Source organism: Narcine bancroftii, chromosome 5 (assembly GCF_036971445.1).
Source record: "Narcine bancroftii isolate sNarBan1 chromosome 5, sNarBan1.hap1, whole genome shotgun sequence".
NCBI lineage: Eukaryota > Metazoa > Chordata > Chondrichthyes > Torpediniformes > Narcinidae > Narcine > Narcine bancroftii.
This window is the reverse complement of record NC_091473.1, coordinates 79,069,487-79,096,366: the sequence shown is the minus strand read 5'-3', so window position 1 is coordinate 79,096,366 and position 26,880 is coordinate 79,069,487. Positions and strand designations below refer to the sequence as shown.

Genomic DNA, 26,880 nt, shown 5'->3' with positions numbered 1-26,880 from the left:
AGTTCATGGTTTACATCTTTCAAGAAATGTTCACTAATTTCTGTAAAATGAAAAGACCAATATCTGACGTGACAGGGATGAAGTAAGAGAGAGCAAGAGAGAGATAGATAACAATTTGAATGCAAAATCCATTACTGTACACATCTTTTCATTTCTGGATCTTCTGTGCATCTTTAGCCTGATTTGTATGGCCAATTAGTTTTCTATATTGGGGATGCACAAATGACACAAAGAGACTCTGGAAATTATTTACAATTGGCAGAAACTCCAAAGGAACAACGTCCTCAAAAAGATCTATTAGTTACCTGCTGATGATCTGACAGGTGTTCGTGGACTTGACGAATCCTCTCGAAAAGACCTCGGACGAGCCTTCTTCAGTTTCAAACTGGTAGGACGAGGCTTTATCACATTATCCATATCTTTCATGAGTTTCAACTGCTTTTTCCTCAGATATTCTTGTTTAATGAACTCTCTGCGTGACCTTTCATCTTCCTTCTTTTGTCGCTCTTCTTCAGCTTTGATTCTGTGATATGTTTGAGATACATTGTAAGCATACCCCTTACAAGAAGACTTTGAAATACTTTTGGGATATCGTTCTGAACAGAGGCATCTCATTAAGCAAAAAAAAACTCAGTAGCCAATATGGATGCTGCAAAGCAGTAATAGTATTCATAGGGAGTTTTAAAAAACTATGTATATATCACATTATTTTGTTCAAGACATCAGGCGAACACACCTTACTTAAAAAAAGGGCGATAGGATCTTTTACCCAAGACAGGATAAAAATTTGTTTTAATATCTCTCACTTCAAGAATTCACCTCCAAAAGTACACCAAATGTAAGATTAGCTATGAAGATGTAATTTCTGAAGGACTTAAACCTTCTGTTTCAGAAATTAGACCATTAACATGAAGCACTATAGTCATTCATGAGAGGAAAACATTTCCAGAGATTACCACTGTTGCCCGGTTCTTCCATTGCATTCAATTTAGCTCCCCATTCTTGTCTGGGGAAACATTGAAGAAAATGGATCGACCTGGATGGAGCTCTATTGCATATAATTACTGTAGTCCTTGTAATAAGCACAGTCCATTGCACATTAAATCAAATGGTAGCAGAATAAGGGACTGAAACTTCTCAATGGTTCAAAGAAAACAGTCTCATTGAATTTTTATTAAACTATTTGTCAGATTATAAATCATTGTTTGTAACATCAGATCTACAGCAGTTTTTTTTAAAAAATGGAACAATTTCTACAGTTTTTTTTAGTTTAATAAGTAATTATTAATATATCTTTTATTTCTCTAAAAAAATTATTTCTTGATTTCACATCCAATTAGCAAGGCCTAACAATGGGGAAGAATTTATTTTGACAAGAGAGTGGACAGGGTAAATGTGGCCTCAGTTGATTTTGTCACCCATGGTTTGGGAATATTTTTAAGGATACATACACAAGTACAAGTTGCAGCTCATTTCTGGAATATGAAAGAAATTGACATATAGCACATTCTATTATAGTCACTGACTTATATTATTATGCAAATTATACATAGTTAAGAAATGCAGAGATTTTCCAAAATCATATGCGTGCAGTACCTAGCTTCTTCCTTCTTCTCTTCCAGCTCTGCTTCCAACTGCTGTTGCCTGATCTGTTTTTCCTTCTCCCTCCTCATGCGTTTCTCCAAGAGTGCTGCTCGTTTCAATGCAATTTCTTCAGCTTTCTGATCATCCTTCAAAAAGAATATTTCATTAGGCATTCATGGTTTTCAGTCTCCATTTCACTTCAACAGTTTGAGCTCATATTATTTGATATTGGAAGAAACCAGTTGACCAGAACACAGTATGGGTATCTACCAAAACCATCAGATATCTCAACCTATAATGAGTACCAAGCCTTCTGGAAGGCTGTGAATTGTCAGGACGTGCATGGGAATCAATCTCTCACCTAGCAACAACAGCTCAACATGGATTTTCTTGACAATACAGGTTGAAGTTTAGTCATCAAGATCAAAGATACCATGACATTTTCTCACATCCATAATTTTTGAAGATTTCCCACATGAAACTAAAATGGCACAGCTCCCAGAGCTGTTGTAAGAGCAGCGCTGCCAGAGAACCATGGGAGGAGGTAATGGAGACCCAACACTGCTCAGCAAAGTCTTACTGCCCAGACCTAATGCTGAGGGCTCTGTACAGGCTTTATATGGCCTGTTCAAGGGGCCAATGGTTTCTTTTTTTTTTACATGCTGCAACCTTGGAGTTTGTGCCCAAGATGGTGGGCAGCATACCACGAGAGGTTGCAGACTTTGTGGGACACCAGAAATGGGCAGAACAAACACCCCCCCCCCACCCCCAAATCTATGTGGAGAAGAAGCATAGGAGATGACCCTACAGGATGGTGACATGGCAGTGGACCAGCGAGGGGTTCAGTGGCTGAAGGACCTACACTGTGGGCTGCTGACGACTTGCACTCGAAGGATCCTCATCATTCTGTGGGCTGCTGGAGACTGGCATATGTGAACCAGGTATCAGAGTCGGATTTGAGAGGGTGCTGAGGCCAAGAAGAGCTCCCAGAGGGCCTCAGATGCTGGTCTTTCTGATTATTCCAGAGGTTTGGATATGGAGATCAGGTGGCTGATGATCTGAACTGGTCTCTGCATCTGCAGAGACTGTGGGAGCACTGGAGGCAAATTTATGGATATTCAATATCTCTGAAGGGACTCTCTTTTGCTTCTCTCTATCTTATTGCTAGGAGTGCAGGGCAACAGCAGACAAAAGTTGAAGTATATCATATATATTACATTTTAATTTTATTATTAAAAAACAATAAGTGGAACCTTTGGATTTTCTTCTTTTGATATACACTAAACTGGTGATAAACTTACAATACCCTTAAGGGAGTCTTGGCAAAAATCCTGATCCTTCAAATTAAGCTGCCAAACGTGGGTATAGGATTGACAAATTGAAATTATTCTCATATTATAAATGATGGTTAAAATTTAAACCATTTTAATCTTGTATTATGACCACAATGAATTAGAAAATTAGCTGTAAATTTGCAATTATATTTGAAACGATGAACAAAAATACAATGGTTCATTCTTAGAGTTTGACGACTGGAGCACTGGGTAATAGGAAGCAGATCACACAATTTTTATTTGATTGTGTTAGTTCAATTAACCACACATTTACAAAATACAGTACTTACTTCAATAGGTATCCACTTCAAAAGAAACACAAGATAAATGCAAGATAGAGGATGGGAATGGCAATTGGCTCTTTGGAGCCAAGGATTTGAAATGTTTAGAGAAAATAGAACACTACAGCACAGTACAGCTCATGCAGGCCTTGATAATGCGTCGACCTTTATATTCCTACCAAAAAATTTTTTTAAACTAAGCCCTTCTTATAAACCTTTATTTTTCTTTCATCAATGTGTCTCTCTAAGAGTCTCTTAAATGTCCATGTTTCAGCCTCCACCACTATCCCTGGCAAGGGATTCCAGGCACCCATATTCTCGATGTTAAAAAAACTTACACCTGATCTCTCCCCTGAACTTTCCTCCCTTCACTTTGTGGAGATGTCCTCTGGTGATTGCGACTCCCGCCCTGGGAAAAAGGCAATGGCTGTCTACCTTATCTATGGTTCAGAATCTTGTGGACCTCTATAAAGTCACCTCTCATCCTTCTTCACTCCAAAGAGAAAAGTCCCAGCTCTGCTAACCTTACCTCATAAGACTTATTTTCCAATCCAGGCAACATCCTGGTAAACCTCCTTTGCATCCACCCTGTTTAGTGGTTTCCATATCCTTCTGATAATGAGGTGACCAGAACTGAACACAATACTCTAAGTGTGGTCTCACCAGAAATTTGTAGAGTTGCAACACGACCTCTTGAACTCAGTCCTCCAACTAATGAAGCCCAGCAGATAATGGACCTTCTTAACTATCCCATCAACCTACATGGCAACCTTGACAGATGTATGGATTTGGACCCAAAGGTCCCTCCATTAATCCACACTGTTAAGTATCCAATCTTTAACCCTGTCCTCAATCTTCAAGTTTGACCTTCCAAAATGCATCATCTCACACTTCTCCGGATTGCACTCCATTTGTCACTTTTCCACCCAACTCTGTATCCGTTGTGGTCATAATATAAGATTAAAATGGTTTAAATTTTAAGCATCATTTATAATATGAGAATAATATCAATTTGACAATCTTATACCCACATTTGTAACATATGACAACCTTCAGCACTGTTCACAACTTCTCCAACCTTTGTAACATCTGCAAACTTACTGCATCTGCAATCCTTCTGCTTTTTCATCGAGACTATTTATAAAAATCACAAAGAGCAGGCAGGGGTCCTAGAACAGATCCCTCCAGAACCCCACTAGTGACTGACCTCCAGGCAGAATAGTTTCTGTTCACTACTACTCTCTGCTTTCTACGGGCAAGTCAATTCTGAATCTTCATAGCCAAGATTCCATGGATCCCATGCCTCATGACTTTCTGAATGAGTCTCTCATGTGGGACCCTGTCAAATGCCTTACTAAGATCCATATACACCACATCAACCATCCTACCTTCATCAATTTCTTTTGTTATCTCCTCAAAAAAGTCAATTATGCTTATGAGGAATCACTTCCCCTCACAAAACCATGCTGTCTATCCCCAATAAGACTGTACTTCTCCAAATACTCAGAAATCCTGTCCTTAAGAATCTTCTTCAATAGTTTGCACACCACTGATGCAAGACTCACTAGTCTATAGTTCTCCCTTATTACCTTTTTTAAACAAGTAGACTATATTTGCCATTTTCCAATCATCCTGCACCACCCCCATGGCCAAGGAGGATGCAAAGATCATTGGCAAATCCCCTACTATCTCTTTCCTACCTACCCACAGTAACCTAGAGTACATCTCATCTGGCCTCAGGGACTTAGCAATCTGAATGTTTCTAAGAAGATCCAACACTTCCTCTTTCCTAATCTCATTGAGGTTCAGCACAAAAAACTTGTTCTATTCTGACCTCACCTTGACCAAGGTCCTTTTCTCTTGTGAATACTGAAGTATTCATTTAGGATCTCCCCAACCTCCATTCTTGTCATCCTTCTGTTCTTCACGTACGCATAGAATGCCTTGGGGTTTTCCCGAATCCTACTTGCCAAGGCCTTCTCATGCCCCATTCAAGCCTCTTCTGGCTTTTCTTTTTTTTGAATATTTTATTTATGTTTTTAAAGCCAAACGTGCAATCAACAAAAACAAAGAAAAAAATTGTAGAGTAAAAATAATGATCTATGATACATGATGGCTTTAATCCCCCACCCTCCCAAGAAGAAAGTCCAAAAGAAAAAGTGAAGAGAAGAAAGAGAGAAAAGGAAAGGGAGAAAGAGGGATTGTCAGGGATCCATCATCTACCCAGAAAGTTTCACAATTTCATAATTCATCTGAATCTCGAGGGGTCACTAGTGTAGGTCTCATGGATGAGATAGGGCACAATAAAAAATTGCTGCTACATTTCATAGATATGGCTACCATGTTTTTAAGAACATGCCATACTTTTTTCTTAAGTTATAGGTAATCTTCTCAAGGGGTACACATTCCAATAGACTGTCCCTAGTTGTGAATCAGACTTCCAAGTAACCGTATATGTTTTCTGGCTACTGCCAATGCGATCTTGACAAATACTGTTTGATGTTGGGACAACCTCATTTTAGGTTTACACTGGCAATATTTCCCCAGTAGGAATAGTTCTGCGTTCTGTGGAAACTGAATTCCTGTAATTTGCTCTAACAGTTTCCCCAGATCTACCCAAAAGGATCTTACATTGAAACATCCCCAAGTTGAAAGTTTAAAAAAGTTCCCATCTCCTCACCTAAAGCATTGATCAGAAATATCTGATTTTAATTTATTTAATTTTTGCAGTGTGAGACATAGCTGGTGCAATAAATTATAATACAGCAATCTGTATCTTAAATTTATTGTGTTTGTCATACAATCCCGACATCAATCAGACCAGCTTTGATCACCATTACTTATATTTAAGACTGATTCCCATCTCTGTCTAGACTTATGAACCCCCTGTTTAGGGGTTCCCTCTGAAGTAATAAACACATTGCTGAAGTAAATTTCTTTCTGCTTCCCTTTCAGATCATAGCCTCCACAACATTGCACTTTCTCTTTCGAATCAGAGTCATTGTCAGGCCATGTTTATCCCTTAAATATGCTCTTAACTGAAAATATCAGGGTGTAGTGGGTTGAGCGGCTGCATAACTCAGCGGGCCAAACTGCCACGCAGCGCTGCGGACCAAATTGCAGTGCACTAGTGAGTTAGGCACTCACCTACAAGATGGTGTAGGGTTCTCGTCATCTTCACTTTAAGCCACGGACCCTTTGGGTGTGTCTAAGGCACGTGATGACATCACTTCCAATCCCGGGTGTCCGGGCCGGAAGTGATACAAAAGAGGAGGCAAGTTTGAATAAACATTCTTAGCTGACTGTGTCTGGTGAATTGATTTAGTAGCTCTACTGGAGTAGTTGCTACAGAATATTATATTTTTGGCATAACCATACTTGTTTTTTAATTGTTCAAATGACGAGTTTCCCCTGTTCATAATAATCCTCGACAAACCTGATCCCTTTTCGCGACCAGGTATCCAAAATGTTATTACCTAAGGGTATGTCTATTCTGAGTTAGGGTGCTTTTGGAGATATTCCCCCTTTAGTCTCCATTTGGTAATTTATTTTGCTCCAAATATTAATTATATGTTTTAACAAGGGGGCTCTTTCTCACAAGATATTAATTTTGAGTCCCATTGATATATAAAATCCTCTGCTCTCTTCTCTCCCACTTTATGCAATTCTATTTTCCCCAATGAAGACTTATCTCCTCCCTCAAATAGGGAAGTAAGACATTTAGCTTGGGCTGCCCAATAATAATTTTTTATGTTTGGGAGTTGTAAACCATATAACAATTACAGTATGGAAACAGGCCATTACGACCCTTCTAGTCTGCACCGATTTAAGTGAACTCCACTAGTCCCATCTACCTGCTCCCTCTCCATAACCCACCAGTCCCCTCACATCCATGTACTCATCCAACCCTCTCTTAAATGACAGAATTGACCCTGCTGCAACCATCACTTCCGGAAGGTCATTTTACTCAGCCACCACTCTCTGAATGAAGAAGCTTCCTCTTAGGTTATTTCAAAATTTCTGCCCCCTAACCCTTAACTTATGAACCCTCGTTCCAATCTCACCTATCCTCAAGGGGAAGAGCCTATTCGCATCTACTCCATCTATCTCCCTCATAATTTTATATACCTCTACCAAATCCCCCCCTCAACCTTCCATGCTCTAATGAATAAAGAACCAGTCTACTCAATCTTTCTTTGTATTCTAAATACTGCAATCCAGGCAACATTTTAGTAAATCTTCTCTGCACCCTCTCTACCTTACTGATACCCTTCCTATAATTTGGGGACCAGAACTGCACATAGTATTCCAAATTTGGCCTCACCAATGCCTTGAACAGTCGCAACATCACCTCCCAGCTCCTATATTTTATGCTTTGATTTACAAAGGCCAGCATACCAAAAGGCTTCTTCATCACCCTATCTACATGAGAATCCACCTTCAAAGAACAATGAACCATTTCTTCAAGATCCCTCTGTTCCTCTGCATTCCTCATGCCCTCCCCTTCACCGCATATATCCTGTTTTGATTATTTTTCCCAAAATGAAGCACTTCACTTATCTACATTAAACTCCATCTGTCACCTTTCAGCCCACTCCTCTAAGCAGTCCAAATCCTTCTGCAGTTCCCGAAAACCATCCTGACTATCCACAACTCTCCCTATTTTTGTATCGTTCACATATTTACTCAGCCAATTTACCACTCCATCATCCAAATCATTAATGTAAATGATAAACAACAAGGGCCCAACACCAATCCCTGAGGCACACCGCTTGTCACTGGCCTCCATCCTGATAGACAGATATCCACCATGTCTCTCTGTCACCTATCTTCTAGCCACCATTGAACCCATCTGATGATCTCAACGTTAATCCCTAGTGCCTGAACCTTCCTCAACAACCTTCCATGTGGAACCTTATCAAAAGCCTTACTGAAATCCAGATAGACTACATCTACTGCTCTACCCTTATCAACCCTACTGGTCACTTCCTCAAAAAATTCAACAAGATTTGTGAAGCATGATCTTCCTCTCACAAACCCATGTTGAGTGTCCCTGATCAATCCCTGCCCCTCTCGGTACTTATACATATTATCCCTAAGAATACTTTCCAATAGTTTACCCAACACTGACGTCAAACTTACTGGCCGATAATTGCTGGGCCTACACCTGGAGCTCTTTTTAAACAGAGGAACCACATTTGCAACACGCCAATCCTCTGGAACCACACCTTCCTCCAGTGACTGTTGAAAAATCACTGTCAGAGCCTCTGCTATTTCCTCTCTGACTTCCCTCAAGGTCCTGGGGAAAATCCATCGGGACCCTGAGACTTATCCATCTTTATAGGCCTCAGAAGGTCCAGCACCCCCTCTTTCCTTATCCCTATGTTTTCCATAATTACCCCTTTTGCCTCACTAATCCTACACAATTCCATATCCTTCTCCCTTGTGAATACCTCCAAGCTCATATTTCCATGTTAATTTTTCTATGGAGACCCTAGTCACCTTACCTTTCCAAAGTCATTTTCTGACATGTTTAATTAGTTCTTGAAAAAAAAACTGAGGCAATGGAATGGGCAAAGTCTGAAAGAGATATTGTACTCTTAGAGATATATTCATTTTTACACAATTGACTCTACCAACTAAAGTTATTGGCAGAGCCAACTACCTGTTCAAATCTTCTTCAACCTTAAGTAAGGGGAGATGATTTAATTTATATAAATTATTATCTGTTTTAATCCCTAAATATTTTATCCCATTTAGCAGCCATTTAAATTGAGTATTTCTTTGGCATTGATTATAGTTCTCGCCCTTAAGCAGAAAATTTCGCTTTTATCCCAATTTATTTTATAACCCGAGAATTTCCCATACACTTCTAATTTTGAGTAAAATTTCTGTAATGAAATTATTTGTTCTATCAAATACATCATCTGCAAATAAATTAATCTTATATTCCTCCTGGTTAACCCTGAATCCCTTGACATCTGGATCTCGCTGAATTGTTTCTGCTAATGGTTCCTGTCTTTCTTAAGTTCCTTCCTGGCTACCATACAATTCTCATAAACCCTTCCTGTGTTTTGCTTCCCAAATATAATCTATGCTTCCTTCTTCCTCATCTAGCTGCCTCACCTTTTTTTTGTCAACTATGGTTCCCTTTTCCTACTTTCTTTTCTCTGTTTCAGTGGGACAAACCTATCCAGAACTCCACATAAGTGGTCCCTAAACATTCTCCACATTACTTTTGTGCTTTCTCCTGAAAACATCTGCTCCCAATTTACTTTCCTTAGTTCCTACCTCATTTCCTTCTAATTAGCCTTTCCCCAATTGAACACTTTACCATTTTGTCTGCTTTTATCCTTGTCCATAGCTATGTTAAAGCTCAAGGAATTGTTGTCACTGTCACCGAAAAGCTACCCCACCTGGAGGACTGTCACCTGATCAGGTTTATTAGCCAGTTCTAGATCCAGTATGGCCTTTCCTCTAGTTGGATGGTCTACATTACTATGTATAGAATCCTACTTGGACTGGACACATCTGACAAATTCTGCTCATCTATCCTTCTTGTCAATATTTTGGAAGTTGAAGTCTCCCATAACAACAACCTTGTAGTTTCTGTACCATTCCAAAATCTGCCTATTTATCTGCTCCTCAGTATCCCAAGGGCAATGATTGCTCCCTTCCTATTTCTGACTTCAACCCACACTGATTCAGCAGTCATTCCCTTTACAGCAGTGGTTTTCAAACTTTTTTCTTTCAACACACATACCACTTTAAGTAATTCGTATGCCATAGGTGCTCTCTGATTAGTATGGACTGCTTAAGGTGGGTTGTGAGTGTTACTGATATATTTTGCTTGAGAAAACCCATTTCCTTTTGAGTTATGAAACCATGCACATAATGAGTCAATTAGGTACAATTAAAACAGTGGTTTTCAAACTTTGTCCATTCACATTTCACCATAAGCAATCCCTTACTAATTACAGAGCACCCCCCCCCCCCACCCTATCCCTTTTTAAATGCTTAAACTCCGGTACCTGCAACAGCCAATCCTGTCCTTCCATCAGCCAGGTCTCTGTAACTGCTACAACATCAGAATTCCATGTCCTGATCCATGCTCTGTTCCAACAAACTACATTTATGGCTCCTCCCCGCCTGTCCTTCCTCACAAACCCAAAACACCTTCTGTCCTATTTTCTGCCCTCACATTTTCATTTTCATCCCCCTGCCAAACTAGTTTGAACTCTCTCTAGGATATTGGTTGCTCTCTAGTTCAGGTGCACCTTTCCTTTTTGTACAGTTCAGACCAGAACAGATCCCAATGATCCACAAATCAAACCCTGTCCCGTGCACCAATTCTTCAGCCATACATTGCTGTAACTTCCTATTCCTACCCTTGCAGGCATGTGGCACAGGCAGCAATCCCAAAATTACCACCCTTGAGGTGCTGGTTTTCAGATTTAAGAATATCATCCCTACTCCTTTCAATGTCATTGGTACCATGGTGGACCACAACATCTGGCTGCTCATCCTTTTGCTTGAGAATGCTGTGGACTCGATCAGAAATGTCCCTGACCCTGGCACCAATGAGGCAACATACCTCCCATCTGTTCACCTAACTATTGAATCCCAAATCACTATTGCTCTCTTCTCTCTCCTTCTCTTTTTAGCCAAAGAGCCAGACTCCGTCCTCTATGACCTGTCCCTGGTAGATTGTTACCCCCCCCAAATGTATCCAAAACTGTATACTTATTGTTGAGGGGAACAGCCACAGGGTTGCTCTCCACTACAATATCTTCCCCTTCCCTTTCCCCTCCTGTCACTCAGCTACCTACCTCTTGTCTTTGTCTCCCTGCTTCCTAATAGGATTTTTAAACAATCGGCTATCCATTAATTGTGCACTTTGGGCTGAAAGACTTTTTGCCTAGGATTCTAGAGCTCTAATCAGTTTCAATATACATTGTAAAGGATTGACTGAAGATAATGAACTTGTGCTTTTAATTGACTAGAGCAACTCTTTGCTTTTAAGATCAAAACAAATACTCTAGATATTTACAAAAAAACAGAATATGGATGAGGTGAGAAAACAGTTGACGTTCATGAATCAGAAAATGATACATTAAAAAACTGGCAAGGATATTCCATGAAATCATATTGAATTGAAGTGAGATCTTACAGTTTTAAACAGTCTTTAGAAAATGGTAATATCAAATCAAATTAAAACTGAGGCAATGATATGCAGAAGTTATAACTACATGCAAATAAAATCATATAAAACATTAAAAATTGTTATACTCATCAAAATCTGTTGGCAATATTATAAAGCCAATAGAATGTTATTCATGCAAAAACATTACAACAACTTCAGGCACGGATTGATACTTGATTAATAAAGGAAGTTGCTGTTGAAGTTGGATCACAGTGTAAAAAACATTGAAAACTACCCTCTTCACTTGTTCCAATTATTCATACATTTTTAATTCAACAAAAGCAAAAATAATTGCCACTTACTTTAAAAAAGAACCCACAACACAATTTCTGTTCTTCAAAATGTTCCTTTCCAGCATCACCATTATTTGCTTCATCTCCATCTGCTTCCTCCTCGGACAGCTTTAGTTCAGAAAGGGACACTTCAATTAAGCTTGCCTTGACTGTCCGATCAACAGGATATTTTCTTTTGGTAGGAGTGTCTGCAAAAAGCCCAGAATTTTCTGTCGGCATGACAGGCATTTGCAAAATTTCAGACTCAACAGGCTGCTCACAATCCTCTTTCTCTACTTTTAAAGGCTTTTCATTTGTCACTTCACTTTCCTCAGGCTGTAGCTCCACTGCCTCATTAGTCGATTTCTCACATTGTGCTTTTGAAGACTCCTCAGGTTCTTCATCCCCAAGGAAGATAAATGACCTGGTCTGGGTTTGGCTGGGAGCAAATTTCCTGAGATGAGGAAGACGATCGACAGAACATGGGGGTGTGAGTACACGATTTAATGGTGTTATCTTCAATTCATTTGGCCTTGATTTAGAGTTTTTAATATGGGAATATGAAGACCTTCTGTGAACAATTTGGGGAGATCGTTGAGTAGAACGGGGAGATTCACCTGAAGAGGAAAGGGAAGGAGACTGCGAGCCGGTTGACCGTGAAGAAGATCGAAGCTCTCTGACTTGCTTTTGTGGCGAAGACAATTGAGGAGAAGGAGGAGAAATTACCCATGTTTGTTGTTGCTTTTGTTCTCTCATCTGCATTATTAATTCTTGTTGATTTGCCAAGCGTTGCATCTCTTGTTGCAGGGCATGCAGAGCTGTATTCATTTTTGAAATTAATCTGTTGTACTCCACGATGTCAACATCACCCAATGCTTCTTCTGTGGGGCTACTTAAGTTCCAGGATACTTGCTTTGCAGATTCAATTGTTGTGGTTGAAGCCTGAACATCCTCTCTATCATCATCGACAGAGTTATCCATCATTTCAATTTCCTCAGAATTTAAATAGTGTCTCTCTTCACCACTCCCAGATTTGTCTCCATGTTCACCTCCCGGTTCTTCTTTCAGTGGAGAAATTTCATCACCCTTCTTTCTCACCACATTCAAAAAAGCTGTCCTGCCCATTTTTTGCCTTTGCCTAGTGAAAGCAGCTTCAACCTTCTTCTTCTGAGCTTCAATGGCTCGACGCTTTTCTTCAAGTTTCATTTTAAGATGAATCATTTCAGATGCAAGCAATTGAGCAGGATCTCTAGTTAGTTTATTTGGACTTAACTCGGGTAACTCACAACTGGAGATCAAACCCGGTGTGCAAAGCTCTGAACTCTCTGGGGTAGTCTTTTGGGAACTACTGTTACTCAACCTGGCATCAGGGATGTTCAACTTTTTAAATTTTTGTTCTGCAAAACTGGTCATTTTAATTGCTGAACCTGGAGAAATGCCATTTCCAGTTTGTAAAGCTGCAGTCAAACAAATTGAGCCTGAAATTAAAGTGTTATGATCATCATTTCTCAGATCAGAGTCAAAAGGTTTGGAAGTATCTTCCATATCTGAATCCATACTAACTGTATAATCTCTCAAGGAAAAGTCTTCATCAATTGTTTCCTGAATATCTTCAGATGGGACATGGATTCCTGTGTCCACCTCAGTATCATCAGTCAAGGGGCTAGCAGCTCCCTTAACCTCTGCAATAGAATTCAGGCTGCTGGTTTGATTCATTGTGCATTTTGCTGTAATGTCATTGTCATTTTTAACATGGAGGAAAAATCCATCAGCTAGATGCTCAGATTCAAGTTCGAGATAAGGCTTGTCTACATCATGAATTATTTGCAGAGCTTCTTCAATGCTTGGTGGCCCATTGTGATGACTATAATCTCCCACATCACAGCTATTTTCCTTTGGCCCATTCAACGCTGCATTGCGCATGAGGCGTCTTTGCAGAGTGTCCATGGCTGAACCAGATCTCTTGGCTGGGCTTTTATTAACCTTCTCACAATCATTTGTTTCTTCGGTTCCGTTGCTCTGCCCATTTATTGGCTGCAAAGACTCATTGCTAACCAAATGTTTTGGAGTGTTTGAAATTAAACTGTCATTACTAATTGATCTAATCATTGATCGGCTCGTTTTGGTGGAAGAATCAATACTTTTGTCTGAATCAAAGGGTATATTGAATGACACTGCTTGGGGAAAGGATCTGTTGAAGAAAAACAAGGTTTTGCAATGGTTATTCTAATTTTAAGAACTAAATTCATAAAATATATTTAGCTACAGGAACAAATTCAATAACCTGAAAAAGACTAGTTACGCAAATCCAGTGTATTTAAAATACAAAGAGCCATTAATTCAAGAATGATTTCTTACTACTTTGGCACCCTTAAATCTATTCTTATTAATTTACACTGAGTCAAATAATACCGCTGTTACTAGTTCCCCCTCTATAAACAAGTATATATGTAATCATGGTTATTTCAGTTCTGTGCCCCACTCCCATGCTGATATGTCTGTACATGGCATCGCACTGCCAAACCAAGACCACCCGTAAATTGGAGGAGCAAGACCCAATTTTCCATCCGGGCACTCTCCAACCAGATGGCATTAACATCAACTTCTCCAGTTTCTGCTTGCCTACTCCCTGTTCTGCCTCCCTTCCAATTCCCTGTCTTCTTTCCTCTAGCTCTCCTCCCCCTTCTCTCTCCATTCACCCCTCCCTCTCTTATCGACCTATTACCTCCTGCCAGTGGGATTGTGCCCCTCCCCCTGCCCTTCACCCCAACATTTCATTCAGGCACCTGTGTACATTTTAATGAAGGGTTCAAGCCCAAAACGTTAGTTACGTATCTTTATCTTTGCTATATAAAGTACTCTGTGTGACCTCCTGAGTTTCTCCAGCATTGTGCTTTTATATATGTAATCCTGATGACATGTGCAAATTTTCAATAACTGGTACTTTAAATGATGATATTGTAAATTTAACAACAGTAGATGGGAGAATAATAAACAGAAATTAAAAGCAGAATCTTGTACATTAATATTTAATTATTTTAATGTGACAGGGTGCATCTAAACCTGATTCAAATCTCAAAACAGAGGTAAAGGCTTATGACCATATGAACAAATGAACGTCGAAAGGTAAATTAGCTGTATCTTTCCTAATGTTAGTCCTTTGTGTGATAGATGTAACGCCTATCTTTTGGCTGGAGAAGTATTGGACAGATATTTTTAAGACTTTGCCAATTATACTGGGTATTAGATTGCAACCTAATCCATCGACTGCTATTTTTGGAATTATAGTTCCAAAGGTGGGTCGAGTTCCCATGTCTGCACATCAGGTTGTAGCCTTTACTACAATGTGGGCCAGAAGAGCCATTTTATTTAAATGGAAAGATCCTAATTCACCTACTTTGATGCAATGGTTCTCTCAAGTTATGTCATGTTTAAGTTTAGAAAAGATTAGAAGTTGCACTGTGAAGTTGAAGAGACTTGATGTCCTTTTATAAACTATTTTAATTTGTATTTTGACTTTACCTTCCGGACTGTTTTGGATTTCTGTTGTCTTTTATTGGCAAGGAGGATCTGTTCTAGTGAACTCTCAGTATAGATTGCCCAGCCTTTTTTTTTGTTGCTGTTTTTTAAAAATTTATTTTGGTAGGTTAGATGGGGTTTTAACAATAATTTATTTTCCTCTTTTTTGAATATTCCAAATTGAGGAGTGCAGTGAACTGGAATTCACTGTCTGTGTGTTGCTCAGATGGCTGGCTCCTCCCTTGGCTCCACCCTCACCTACCCCAATATAAACCTTGGTTTTCCCACTTTTCCTCAGATTCACCTGAGGACTATTGTATCTACCGGACATTGATTATAAGCTATTAAAAGCGTGTTTGTGCACCTCTCTTGTCGCATTACAATTTTAATAGCTTAACTTTGAATCGGGATGGAAGCCCTGCTGAAGCCAGGCATGTTCTAGATCGACGCTCTGTCCCAGAGGCCCCGGAGGAATTCGCCTATTGGCTGGAGTGCTTCCAGTCCTATCTGATGGCCACATAAGACATCTTCAATTTGGATGGTCTACGGAGATCGGCATTTCTCTTTCAAGTCAACCCCAAAGGGTATGACATCATCAGAGACTGTGCTACCTAAGAGTTGGTCATAGAAGGCTTGAAAGCCCATTACAAGAGACCTCAGAATGATGTGCTGGTGAGCCACTGACTCTCTCAATGATAGCAGTGACTGGGTAAGTTGCTGGATGACTATATTCTAGAACTGTGGGCCCTGACCAGAAAATGGCACTACAAAGCGGCCACGGCCTGGATGAGAGAGGAACAACAAACCCGGGTCACCCTTGTGCCAGGAGTGAGGTCGAGGTATGTGAGGCAGCGACTGTTGGAGCTGGGAAAGAAAGACTTGACCATCACTCTGGAGCTGGCGAAAGCACTCGAGCAGGCCCAACTGGGAGCTGATGACCTCTCGGGGGAAAGTGGTGCCCTTTCAGAGGTCCAGGTTTTTGGGGCACCTGTGACCCCCGCAGCCCCAGCTCTGACCGTTGCGATCACGTGCAACCAGGAATGCTACTTCTGTGGATAGACACAGCACCCTGTGCCCGATGCCCCATGAAGGACTCCGTGTGCGCTGGATGTGGTAAGTGAGGGAACTGGTTGAAGGTCCGCTGGGCTAAAGGGAATCCAAAGAGGGTGACTGCGTGTGCAACCCCCAAATCATTGTTCGACCTGTGCCCGAGTCCTGAAGTGCCAGCCTCAATGACATTACAGCAAAATGCAAGATGGCTGACGTGGCTTCCCCCGATGCTTCACTTCCTCCGGTGGCAGGTCCCGCCACGAGGTGCAGCAAGATGCAGGTGGAAAACAGCAAGGACAGTTAGATGTACTATTCAATACCCTTGGATCATCATAGAGTGCAAGTGCGAAGCTTGGAAAATATGATAATCCATTGGGTACACTTTTAAGTTGTACCGCAGAGCCGTTGCAGAGTTTATAAAGCTCTCCATGGAGCTAGTGTCTACTAAGCAATCAGTCAAATGTCCATTTACTCTCACCTCCATCATCGAGTTATTCAGTTGTTGAGGTATTGCCTGATCCAGGATGACCGATGCCAGTGCTCTAGAAACCCATGCTGATGTTGACTATCTTCTCTTGGCCCACGGGCAGACAAGATGGTTCGACCATGAGGTACGGCAAGATGGCCGCCCTCCATCTTTATCTGATGACAGACTAGGTGGCACCGACCTCGAGGCAAGCGATACAGTGCAGGGAATCGGGAATTTATTAGAGCTGAGACATGGTGGCTGCTCAAAGAAAACATAATTGAACCTAGCAACAGCCCATGGAGAGCCCTGGGTGGTGGTCATGAAAGGGGAAGAAAAGTCCAGCCAAACAATTAATCATTTCACACTCCTGGACGCGCACCCCCTCCCTCGAATTTCAGACATAGTAAATGAAATCTATTTGACCATTGACCTGAAAGCTACATGCCATCATTTACCGATCCATTCTGAGGACCACCCCTACACAGCATTTGAGGTAGACGAACGGTTCTATCGGTTCCGGAGGGTCCCTTTTGGTATCACCAATGGGGTCTCAGTCTTCCAGAGACAGATGGACAAAATGGTCGATGAGTACAGGCTGAAGGCCACCTTCCTTTATCTCAACAACGTCATCATTTGTGGACACTCTCTGGAAGTCCATGATGCCAACCTCCAGAGGTTTCTCCAGACGGCCAAGGCCCTGAACCTCACGTACAACTCCAATAAGTGTGTGTTCTGGATGAAAAGTCCAGTGATCCTGGGCTATGTGGTGGAGAATGGCGTCATTGACCCTGACCCTGATTGAATGCAACCCCTGTTAGACCTCTCGATCCGGAGGACCATGAAAGCATTAAGGAGGTGTCTGGAATTCTTCTCCTAATACGCCTAATGAGTCCCTCACTACACGGATAAGGTCTGTTCCCTTTAAAGTTCACTTCTTTTCCATTGTCGACTGAAGCTCAGGCAGCCTTCGACTATGTTTAGAGCTACATCACAAAGGCCACCATGCATGTGGTGGTTGAGAACGCACCCTTCCAGGTGGAAAGCAATACCTCTGACATAGTTCTGGCCGTTACCCTTAAACAGGCGGGCAGGCCAGTTGCTTTTCCTCCCACACCCATCAAGGCCACCAGCTTCAGAACCCACCAGTGGAGAAAGAGGCTCAAGTCATTGTAGAGGCCATCAGGCACTGGAGGCATTACCTGGCCAACATTTACACTGCTCACTGACCAGCGATCAGTGGCAGTTATGTTTAATAATGCAAAAAGAAGAAAAATAAAGAATGATAAGATGGCTTGGTGGAGGATCGAACTCTCTACAGGCCAGGTACTCTCAATGAACCTCCAGATGCCCTATCAAGAGGAAGCTGTGCCTCTGCACACACTGAACAATTGCGGTCACTGTGCGATGACCTTTGCCAACCAGGCAACACCCGCATGGGTCATTTCATCAAGGCATACAACCTGGCCTACTCCGTTGAGGACATCAGGGAAATGACCAGGTCGAGCCAGATCTGCGCGGAGTGCAAGCTGCACTTCTACTCCCCTGACAAAATGCACCTGATAATGGCATCCTGCCCCTTCGAACAACTCAGTGTCAATTTTGAGTACTTTCTCAATGTTATTGATGAGTATTTACATTTTCCGTTCGCCATCCCCTGCCCAGACACGACCACCACCACAGTCATCCTTGCACTCTATTTTCATCCTGTTCGGGTATGCCAGCTATGTCCATAGCGACTGGGGCTCATATGTCAATACCTGCTCTTAAGGAGAATTGCCTCAAGCAGGATGACTAGCTACAATCCGTGGGGGAACGGACAAGTTGAAAAAGAGAACATGACTGTATGGAAGGCTGTGAAATTAGCTCTCTGGACCAAAGGTCTTCCAGACTCAAGCTGACAAGAAGTTCTACCAATGGCGCTCCACTCTATAAGTTCACTCCTCTGTACAGCGACCAACGCAGCTCCTCATGAGCTTATGTTTACGTTCCAAAGGAATTCTTGGCTGATGGCAACAGGGCCAGTTCTGCTGAGAAAGCACGTGAGGAGGAGCAAGACAGACTCTCTGATCGAGAGGGTGCACTTATGTGGCATACCCTGATGGCAGAGAGGACACCATCTCGATCAGAGACCTGGCACCGTCAGAACTGAGAGTCCGATGCCTCATGTGTGCCAGAAACTACCGAATACCCCACTCAGGGTCCCAGAGGACACCACTCAGGAAGTGGACCAATTCACCCCACGACCTGAGCCGGAGCCCTTGAGACCCACTGACCCTGTACCACAGGGGGTCCAGTAAGTTTGGGAATCCCAAAGTCCTCCAGTTCTATGGCACTTGACCAGAATTACCAGACCCCCCTGACAGACTTGTAAATATTTATAAAATATTGTTTTTTTTTGAATGAGTGGTCTCCGTTTTTCACCTATAGGCTCAATTCTGAAGGAAGGGGTGAATGCAGTGAACTGCCTATGTATTGTTCAGATGGCTGGCTCCTCACTCACCAACCCAAATATAAACCCTGGTTTTCCTGCCTTACCTCAGATTCATCTGAGGACTATTGTCTCTACTGGCCATTGATAGTAAGCTATTAAAAACTCGTTTGTACTCCACACAAGTCTCTGAGTGCAAGGAGAAAGGGATAATATTGTTTAATATGTTAAAATTTAATACATTGTATTATGCATTGCAAGATATTGATGTTCTGTATTTACTATTTGATTCTGTATTCTATTCTCCTCATGAATTGTTTACTTATAATATGTTTAATAAAAAGAAAGATCAAATGAATGAGGAACAGTGGAACCCTCAGCCCTTTGAGCTTGTTCCACCATTCAAGCAAGGCTGATTCATACATAACCTCCACTCTACACCCTGTCCATCCACTGTAACCTTTTCCCTCCACCTGTCTGCTGTGGCCTTAAAAACCTTCAAAGGTTCTGGTTCCACTGCTTTTCATGACACCATGATTTATAGTTGGTATTGTAGCAGCTCACTGGAAGCTTAATCAAACCGGCTCAGGAGGTTCCAAGTGACGTCAAACAACACATTACAATGACGTCATTTGGTACGCAGGGGGTTTTAAAAAGCTGCAGGTGACTCTTTGAGTAAATGACTTTTACTGAACCTCGACTCGACTATGTCTGATCATTTTCTCATTCTTCATTTTGCACTGTGACACAGTTGCCACATTGGCGACCCTGATGGGTCGGTGCAGATATTGTGAGCCAAAGGGCCTGTTCTTGTTCTAAATTCTACAGATCCTTGGAAAATATTTCACCTTATCTCCATCTTAAGTGTCCGATCCTTTATTTTCAGACTTTGACCCTGTAGAGCTCGTCGAAAGAACCAAAGTCTTGTTGATCCAAACCAAGGCTTTTATTAGCAAAAGACCGGAGCTCTTCACAGGTGGCCGACCAGTCCGGAATGATCCGACCTGACTAGGGACACAACCCTTTAAGGCCCAGACAATAGGTGTGGCTTAGCTCTCAGCCAATCGCTGTAAGCACAGTCTAGATACAGTAACTATATACACTATGTACATTGGTGATAGATCTGTACTATCACATTCACCCCTTCTTGGAGAACTGACCCTGGGAAAAAAAACAAAAACGAGGGAGAGAATGAAAGGAAGGGGTAGGTCAAGGACTGTAGCGGTCAGGGGGTCTGACCATCCGGCGTGACCGCCGTGGTGCCGGATTCGGGTCGCTGGAGTGGTGTCGCCAGCGGGCTCGTCGGGTGCGACTGCTCCGTCGCTCAATTCCCCAGTCGTGTTTTCGGCAGGGTGGCCCGGGTCATTGGGGTGCTGTTGGTCCTTCTGTTGCGGCACGGGGCCTGGAGAATAAAGAGTTGGGGAAGGTTGGGTTGGGGGGGGGTTTGCTGGGTCTACCGCGTCCTGAGCTAGGTCCCGCACCGAAACAGTGTCCTCCCGCCCGTCTGGGAACTCAACGTAGGCGTAATGTGAGTTCGCGTGGAGTAGAGTCACTCGGTCGACCAAGGAGTCATTCTTTGAGTGCCGGACGTGGCATTGCAAAAGGACGGGGCCAGGGACAGTGAGCCATGCCGGTACAGTGGTTCCTGATTCGGATTTCCTCGGGAAAAGGAACATCCTTTCGTGGGGGGTGGCATTTGTTGCAGTACTTAGGAGGGAGCGGATGGAGTGTAAGGCACTAGTGAGAACCTCCTGCCAGTGAGAGGTGGGGAGACCTTTAGACCGGAGAGCCAGTGTAACTGCTCTCCATATGGTGGCATTCTCCCTCTCGACCTGGCCGATACCGCGTGGGTTATAGCTCGTAGTCCTGCTTGAAGCAATACCACACTCCAGAAGGTACTGTCGCAGCTCTGCGCTCATGAATGAGGACCCCCTATCACTGTGGATGGAATTGGGGTACCCAAAGATGGTGAAAATACTGTGAAGGGCCTGTATCACTGAGGTGGCAGTGGTGTCTGGGCAGGCCACAGCGAATGGGAAGCGGGAGTACTCGTCGATGGCTGTAAGGATGTAGGTATTACGGTTGGTCGACGGTAGGGGCCCCTTAAAGTCTATGCTAAGATGCTCGAAGGGGCGGGTGGCTTTGATAACGTGGGAGTTATCCGGTCGGAAGAAGTGGGGCTTGCATTCAGTGCACACTGAACAGGCTCGAGTCATGGAGCGGATCTCCTCGACTGTGTAGGGTAAGTTGCGCGCCTTGACAAAGTGAGCAAACCTAGTGACCCCTGGATGAAAGAGCGCCTCGTGGAGTTTCTGTAGCCTGTCCATCTGTATGCTGGCGCACGTCCCCCTGGAGAGCGCGCCAGGCGGGTCGTTGAGCTTACCAGGCCTGTACAGGATGTCATAGTTAAAGGTGGAGAGTTCGATTCTCCATCTGGCGATTTTGTCGTTTTTTATCTTACCACGCTGGGTGTTGCTGAACATGAAGGAGACCGCGCGTTGATCAGTCAACAGTGTAAAGCGCCTCCCAGCGAGGTAATGTCTCCAACGATGCACCGCTTCAACTATGTCCTGGGCCTCCTTCTCGATCGAGGAGTGTCTACTCTCCGGACCCTGGAGGGTTCTGGAGAAGAAGGCTACAGGCTGACCAGCCTGGTTCAAGGTGGCTGCCAGGGCGCAGTCGGATGCATCGCTCTCGACTTGAAACGGGACAGACTCATCGATCGCGTCCAGCGTCGCAGCAGCGATGTCGGATTTGATTCGATCGAAAGCCGCTGTGGCTTCGGTCGAGAAGGGAAAGGAGGTGGTCTTGATAAGAGGACACGCCTTGTCGGCGTAGTTTTGGACCAATTGGGCGTAATACGAGAAAAGGCCCAGGCAACGTTTGAGAGCTTTCTGGGTATGTGGGGTGGGGGGTAAGGACGCGGTAGCAGCGGAGGTAGCGTCGAGTGTTCCACACGGGGGCGAGAGGCGGGCCAACACCATGGTTGCGAGGGTGAGCTGTCACTTCCGGGTTCGGCGTCTCCTTGACGTCAGGCGTTGCTGTGCAGGGGAGCCCTCATTGGACGAGAGCTCTGGGGAAGAAGAGTTTGAATGGGATAGTGGTGATTGGGCTTCACACGAGGCACTGTGTTTGCTGGCAGCCATTTTAGACCTACAGACTGCAGCAAAATGGCCCTTTTTAAGGCACTTCTGGCACCTGGCTTTTCTTGCTGGGCACTGGGACCTGCTGTGCTTGTCCTTCTCGCAGAAATAACATTTTGGGTTCGCACGGGGCAGGGTAGCAGCAGCCGACAGGCCGTCAGTATCTCGGGGGGTGGTTGGGTAGAAGGGCACTCTACTCACATTAGAACGAGGGGTCCAGTCCCTAGAGAGCTCGGTGGACTTTAAAGCTGCATCCTCCATTGTGATTGCAATCCGGGCCACGTCCTCTAGTTTTTCTACCCCTTGTTCGAGTAAGCGCAGCCTCACTTCATTCGATCGGAGCCCGGCCACATAGGCATCCTGGACGAGATCATTTGTGATCTCGGCAGCAGTTTTGTCCACACAGTTACAGTCCTTGCCCAATGCCTTTAATACTTGTAAATATGCCCTGCTGGACTCGCTGGGCTGTTGCTTCCTCGAAGCAAGCACGAGCCGGGCATGAACTCTGTTCACCGGTTGATTATACAGTTCTTTCAGTACCTTTATGGCTGCGGTGTAAGTGGTCTCATCCTGGATGTTCTCGTAGACTCTCAAGGACACCATAGACAGCAATGCTGTTAGACGCTGGTTATCCTCCTCCACCTCAATGAATCTCAGGAAGTTTTCAAAGTTCAGCAGCCAGAAGTTAAAGGCTTTGAAGGCTGTAGCTGACTGTGGGTCGATATCAAGTTTTTCTGGCCGAGTTAAACGCTCCATCCCTTTCAAAAAAAATTCTTTTTGCTAATAAAATTGTAGAGCTCGTCGAAAGAACCAAAGACTTGATGATCCAAACCAAGGCTTTTATTAGCAAAAGACCGGAGCTCTTCACAGGTGGCCGACCAGTCCGGAATGATCCGACCTGGCTAGGGACACAACCCTTTAAGGCCCAGACAATAGGTGTGGCTTAGCTCTCAGCCAATCGCTGTAAGCACAGTCTAGATACAGTAACTATATACACTATGTACATTGGTGATAGATCTGTACTATCACAGACCCCCAAGTGCCAGATTATCCACAGAGAAAAGATTGTCCCGACATCCACCATGTTAAAACCCTTCCAGAATCATTTTCATACAAGATAAAAGCCAAAGACTTTCAGAAAAAGTCACTAACCTTTGTTTCTTTTCAGGCCAAGTACCAGCATAACCCTCCACATATGACATGGAGGTAGATCGACGCATGATTCCTTACAGAAGAAAAATTAAATATTTCTTTTTAGAAATTGAACGTAAGATAAATGTGCTGATATGCTCAGTGTTAAACTGGCAGATTTTACCAACTCTTGGATATTAATCTTATTAATACACCAATACATATTTTTAAATAAACATTACAAAGAAATATCATAAATTTTCAAGTGATTCAGGCTTTTGAAAGGAGAGGGGGAACCAGGGCTGCAGCACCTTTAAAGTGAGTACAGGAAACAGTAAATGACCCTGATGTTAAAACAATAGAAGAACTGGTATCAGAACTTTACTACATAGGCAAAGCCAATATCTTCAACTTTTAAAAATACCAATTTGCAATTGAAAAGTTTAAAGAATTATAGAAAAACTAGCATTTCTATGTTTTTATTATTCCAAGAAGGAGTAACTTCAGGGCTTTTGTAATATGCCTTGTATTTTAATCCAAAATAACTCAAGTGTAAATTTAAAGTTAAAACATATACCTTAATGAAGGGCTCAAGCCTGAAATGTTAGTTATGTATTGTTATCTTTGCAACCTAATGTACACTGTTTGACCAGCTGAGTTTCTCCAGCATTGTGTTTTCAATTCAATGATGGTGTCTGTAGACTTCAGTGTTTTACAAATATAAATTTAAAGTTTATCCTTCTTAATTCTCTGGTCACAATACAGGAAGTTTTTATTTTTTTATCCTTCTGCGCCCAGGCAGCATCAATCAGTTCTGGTGTTGGTTTTGTCCAGAAGAGTTCAATTAATTTAGTAATGAGGGAGATATTCAGCTCATCCATCACATTTCTGATTGCCTCCCGACATGTCTAAAGCCTCGAAATTCTAGCTGTCAAACTCATGCTGAATTCCCCATACAATCTCAATTATTCCCTGCATCAATACTCCAAAGCAGCCTAACAATTCTGCACAGACAAATTAAATTAAATTTTAATTTTAAATTTAGACAGACAGCATGGTAACAGGCCATTCCAGCCCATGAATCCGTGCCACCCAGATTGACCGACAAAGCCCCTATGTTATTGAAGAGTGGGAAGAAACCAGAGCACCTGGAGGAAATCCACGTAGACATGGAGAGAATGCACAAACTCATTTCAGACAATGCTTAATTCGAACACAGGTTACTGGCGCTGCATTAGCATTGCGCTAACAGCTATGAAAACCATGCCGTCTGCTCTACTGATTCTTTCATCCAAGCCTCTTTGCCCACCATTCACAATCACATTTGAGCTGCTCATAATCCATTATGTGAACTTCTCTCGAACACCCATGCCTTTCAGAAAACAGAAAATACTTGAAATAGACAACAGGTCAGGATATATAGAACACAAAAGCACAGAAAACAGACCATTGACCATTCTAGTCTGTGCTGAAACATTCTGGTAGTCTCACTGACCTGTACCTATTCCATAACCCTCCAGACCTCTCCCATCCACTTATCTATCCAATTTATTCTTAAAACTTCAGATGGCAGCTCGTTCCACACTCCCACCACTCTCTGAGTGAAGAAATTCCCCATAATATTCCCTCTAAACCTTTCCATTTTCATCCTAAAGCCATGTCCTCTTGTATTTATCTCTCCCAATTTAAGTGGAGTCTACTTGCATTTAGTCTGCCTATACCCTTCATAATTTTGTAAACCTCCATCAAATTTCCCCTCATTCTTCTACGCTCCAAGAAATAAAGTCCTAACCTTTCCCTGTAACTCAACTCCTGAAGGCATAGCAATATCCTAGTAAATCTTCTCTGCACTCTTTCAATCTTAATAATAACCTTCCTGTAGTTTGGTGACCAGAAATGCACACAATGCTCCAATTGTGGCCTCAACAATGTCTTATACAACCTTACCATAACATCCCTACTCCTGTACTCAATACATTGATTTGAGAAGGCCAAGATGCCAAAAACTTTCTTTACAACTTAGTCTACCTGTGACACCACTTTCAGGGAATTAGATATCTGTATTCCCAGATCCCTTTGCTCCTCCACACTCCTCTGTGCCCTACCATTTACTGTGTATGTCCTACCTTGATTTGTCCTTCCAAAATGCAACACCTCACATATGTTGCATTAAATTCCATCTGCCATTTTCTGGCCATTTTTCCAGTTAGTCCAGATCCCTCTGCAAGCTTTGAAAGTCTTCCTCACAGTCCACAACACCTCCAATCTTAGTGTCATCAGCAAATTTACCGATTCAATTTCCCACATTATCATCCAGATCATTGATATGGATGACAAACAACAATGGTCCCTGATCCCTCAGACACACCACTAGTCTCAGGGCTCCAGTCTGAGAAGCAATCATCCACTACAATTCTCTGGCTTCTCCCATTCAGCCAATTTCACACCCAGTTTAAAACATCTCCATGGATATCTAGTGTCTGAACTTTCTGAACTAACTTCCCATGTGGGACATTGACAAAGGTCAAGCAGACAACATCCACAGCCTTTCCTTCATCTACTTTCTTGATTACCTCCTCAAATAACTCTATAAGATTGGTTAAACAAGACCAATCATGCACAAAGCCATGCTGACTATCCTTAATCAGCCCATGACTGTTCAAATACCTATATATCCTATCTCTCAGAATACCCTCCAATAATTTCCAACTACTGACTGTGGTGGAACCACTGTGTAACTGTTAGTGCTGTCTAATATGAATGTTCTGTATGGGGTGGCCCTTCCCTATGACTCCTCCCCTCAGAATTCCCATAAAGGTGGTCATGCCCAAACCCTTCCCTTAGTACCTGCCTTGGAACCAGGCTAACAACATGTTAGACATGCTTGGAGTTTATGGTGATTAAAGCCTATTAATCACAACTTCTGGTCTGACGTGATTATTGAAAGCATATCACTGACATCAGGCTCACAGGCCTGTAATTTCCCGGTTTACTTTTGGAGCCTTTTTTAAACAACAGAACAACATGAGCTACCCTCCAATCCTCCTGCACCTCACCCGTGGCTAAGGACATTTTAAATATTTCTGCCAGGATCCCTGCAATTTCTACACTAGTCTCCCTTCAAGGTTTGAGGGAATATCATGTCAGGCCCGGAGGATTTAGCTACCTTTATGTGGTGTAAGGCAGCAAGCACCTCCTCCTCTTTAATTTCTGTATGTTCCATACCACTACTGCTTGTTTCCCTTCCTTCCTTATACACTCTGCCATTTTCCTGAGTAAATACTGATGCAAAAAAACTGTTTAAGATCTCCCCCATCTTGTTGGGCTCCACACACAGACAACCACTCTGATCTTTTAGGGAATCAATTTTGTCTCTTACTATCCTTTTCCTTGAGGATGGGTTGGAGCATTAATAGGCCAAGGACACAAGTCAGGTGTAGTATGCAGAATTACATAACTCAAGGTC

At 42.7% G+C, this 26,880-nt stretch overlaps 1 protein-coding gene across 4 annotated transcripts in view; it reads right to left on the bottom strand.

Moving 5' to 3' along the window:
• Positions 1-26,880, bottom strand: part of camsap2a (calmodulin regulated spectrin-associated protein family, member 2a) — a 213,574-nt gene that overhangs the window by 22,307 nt on the left and 164,387 nt on the right. For all 4 annotated transcript variants that reach the window (XM_069937939.1, XM_069937940.1, XM_069937941.1 and 1 more), the window contains exons 10-13: positions 23,436-23,508; positions 11,705-13,865; positions 1,597-1,730; positions 306-523 (exon numbers count right to left, since the gene is read on the bottom strand). In XM_069937939.1, coding sequence (XP_069794040.1) covers positions 306-523; positions 1,597-1,730; positions 11,705-13,865; positions 23,436-23,508 — 2,586 coding nt within the window. The remainder of the gene's footprint in view (positions 1-305; positions 524-1,596; positions 1,731-11,704; positions 13,866-23,435; positions 23,509-26,880) is intronic.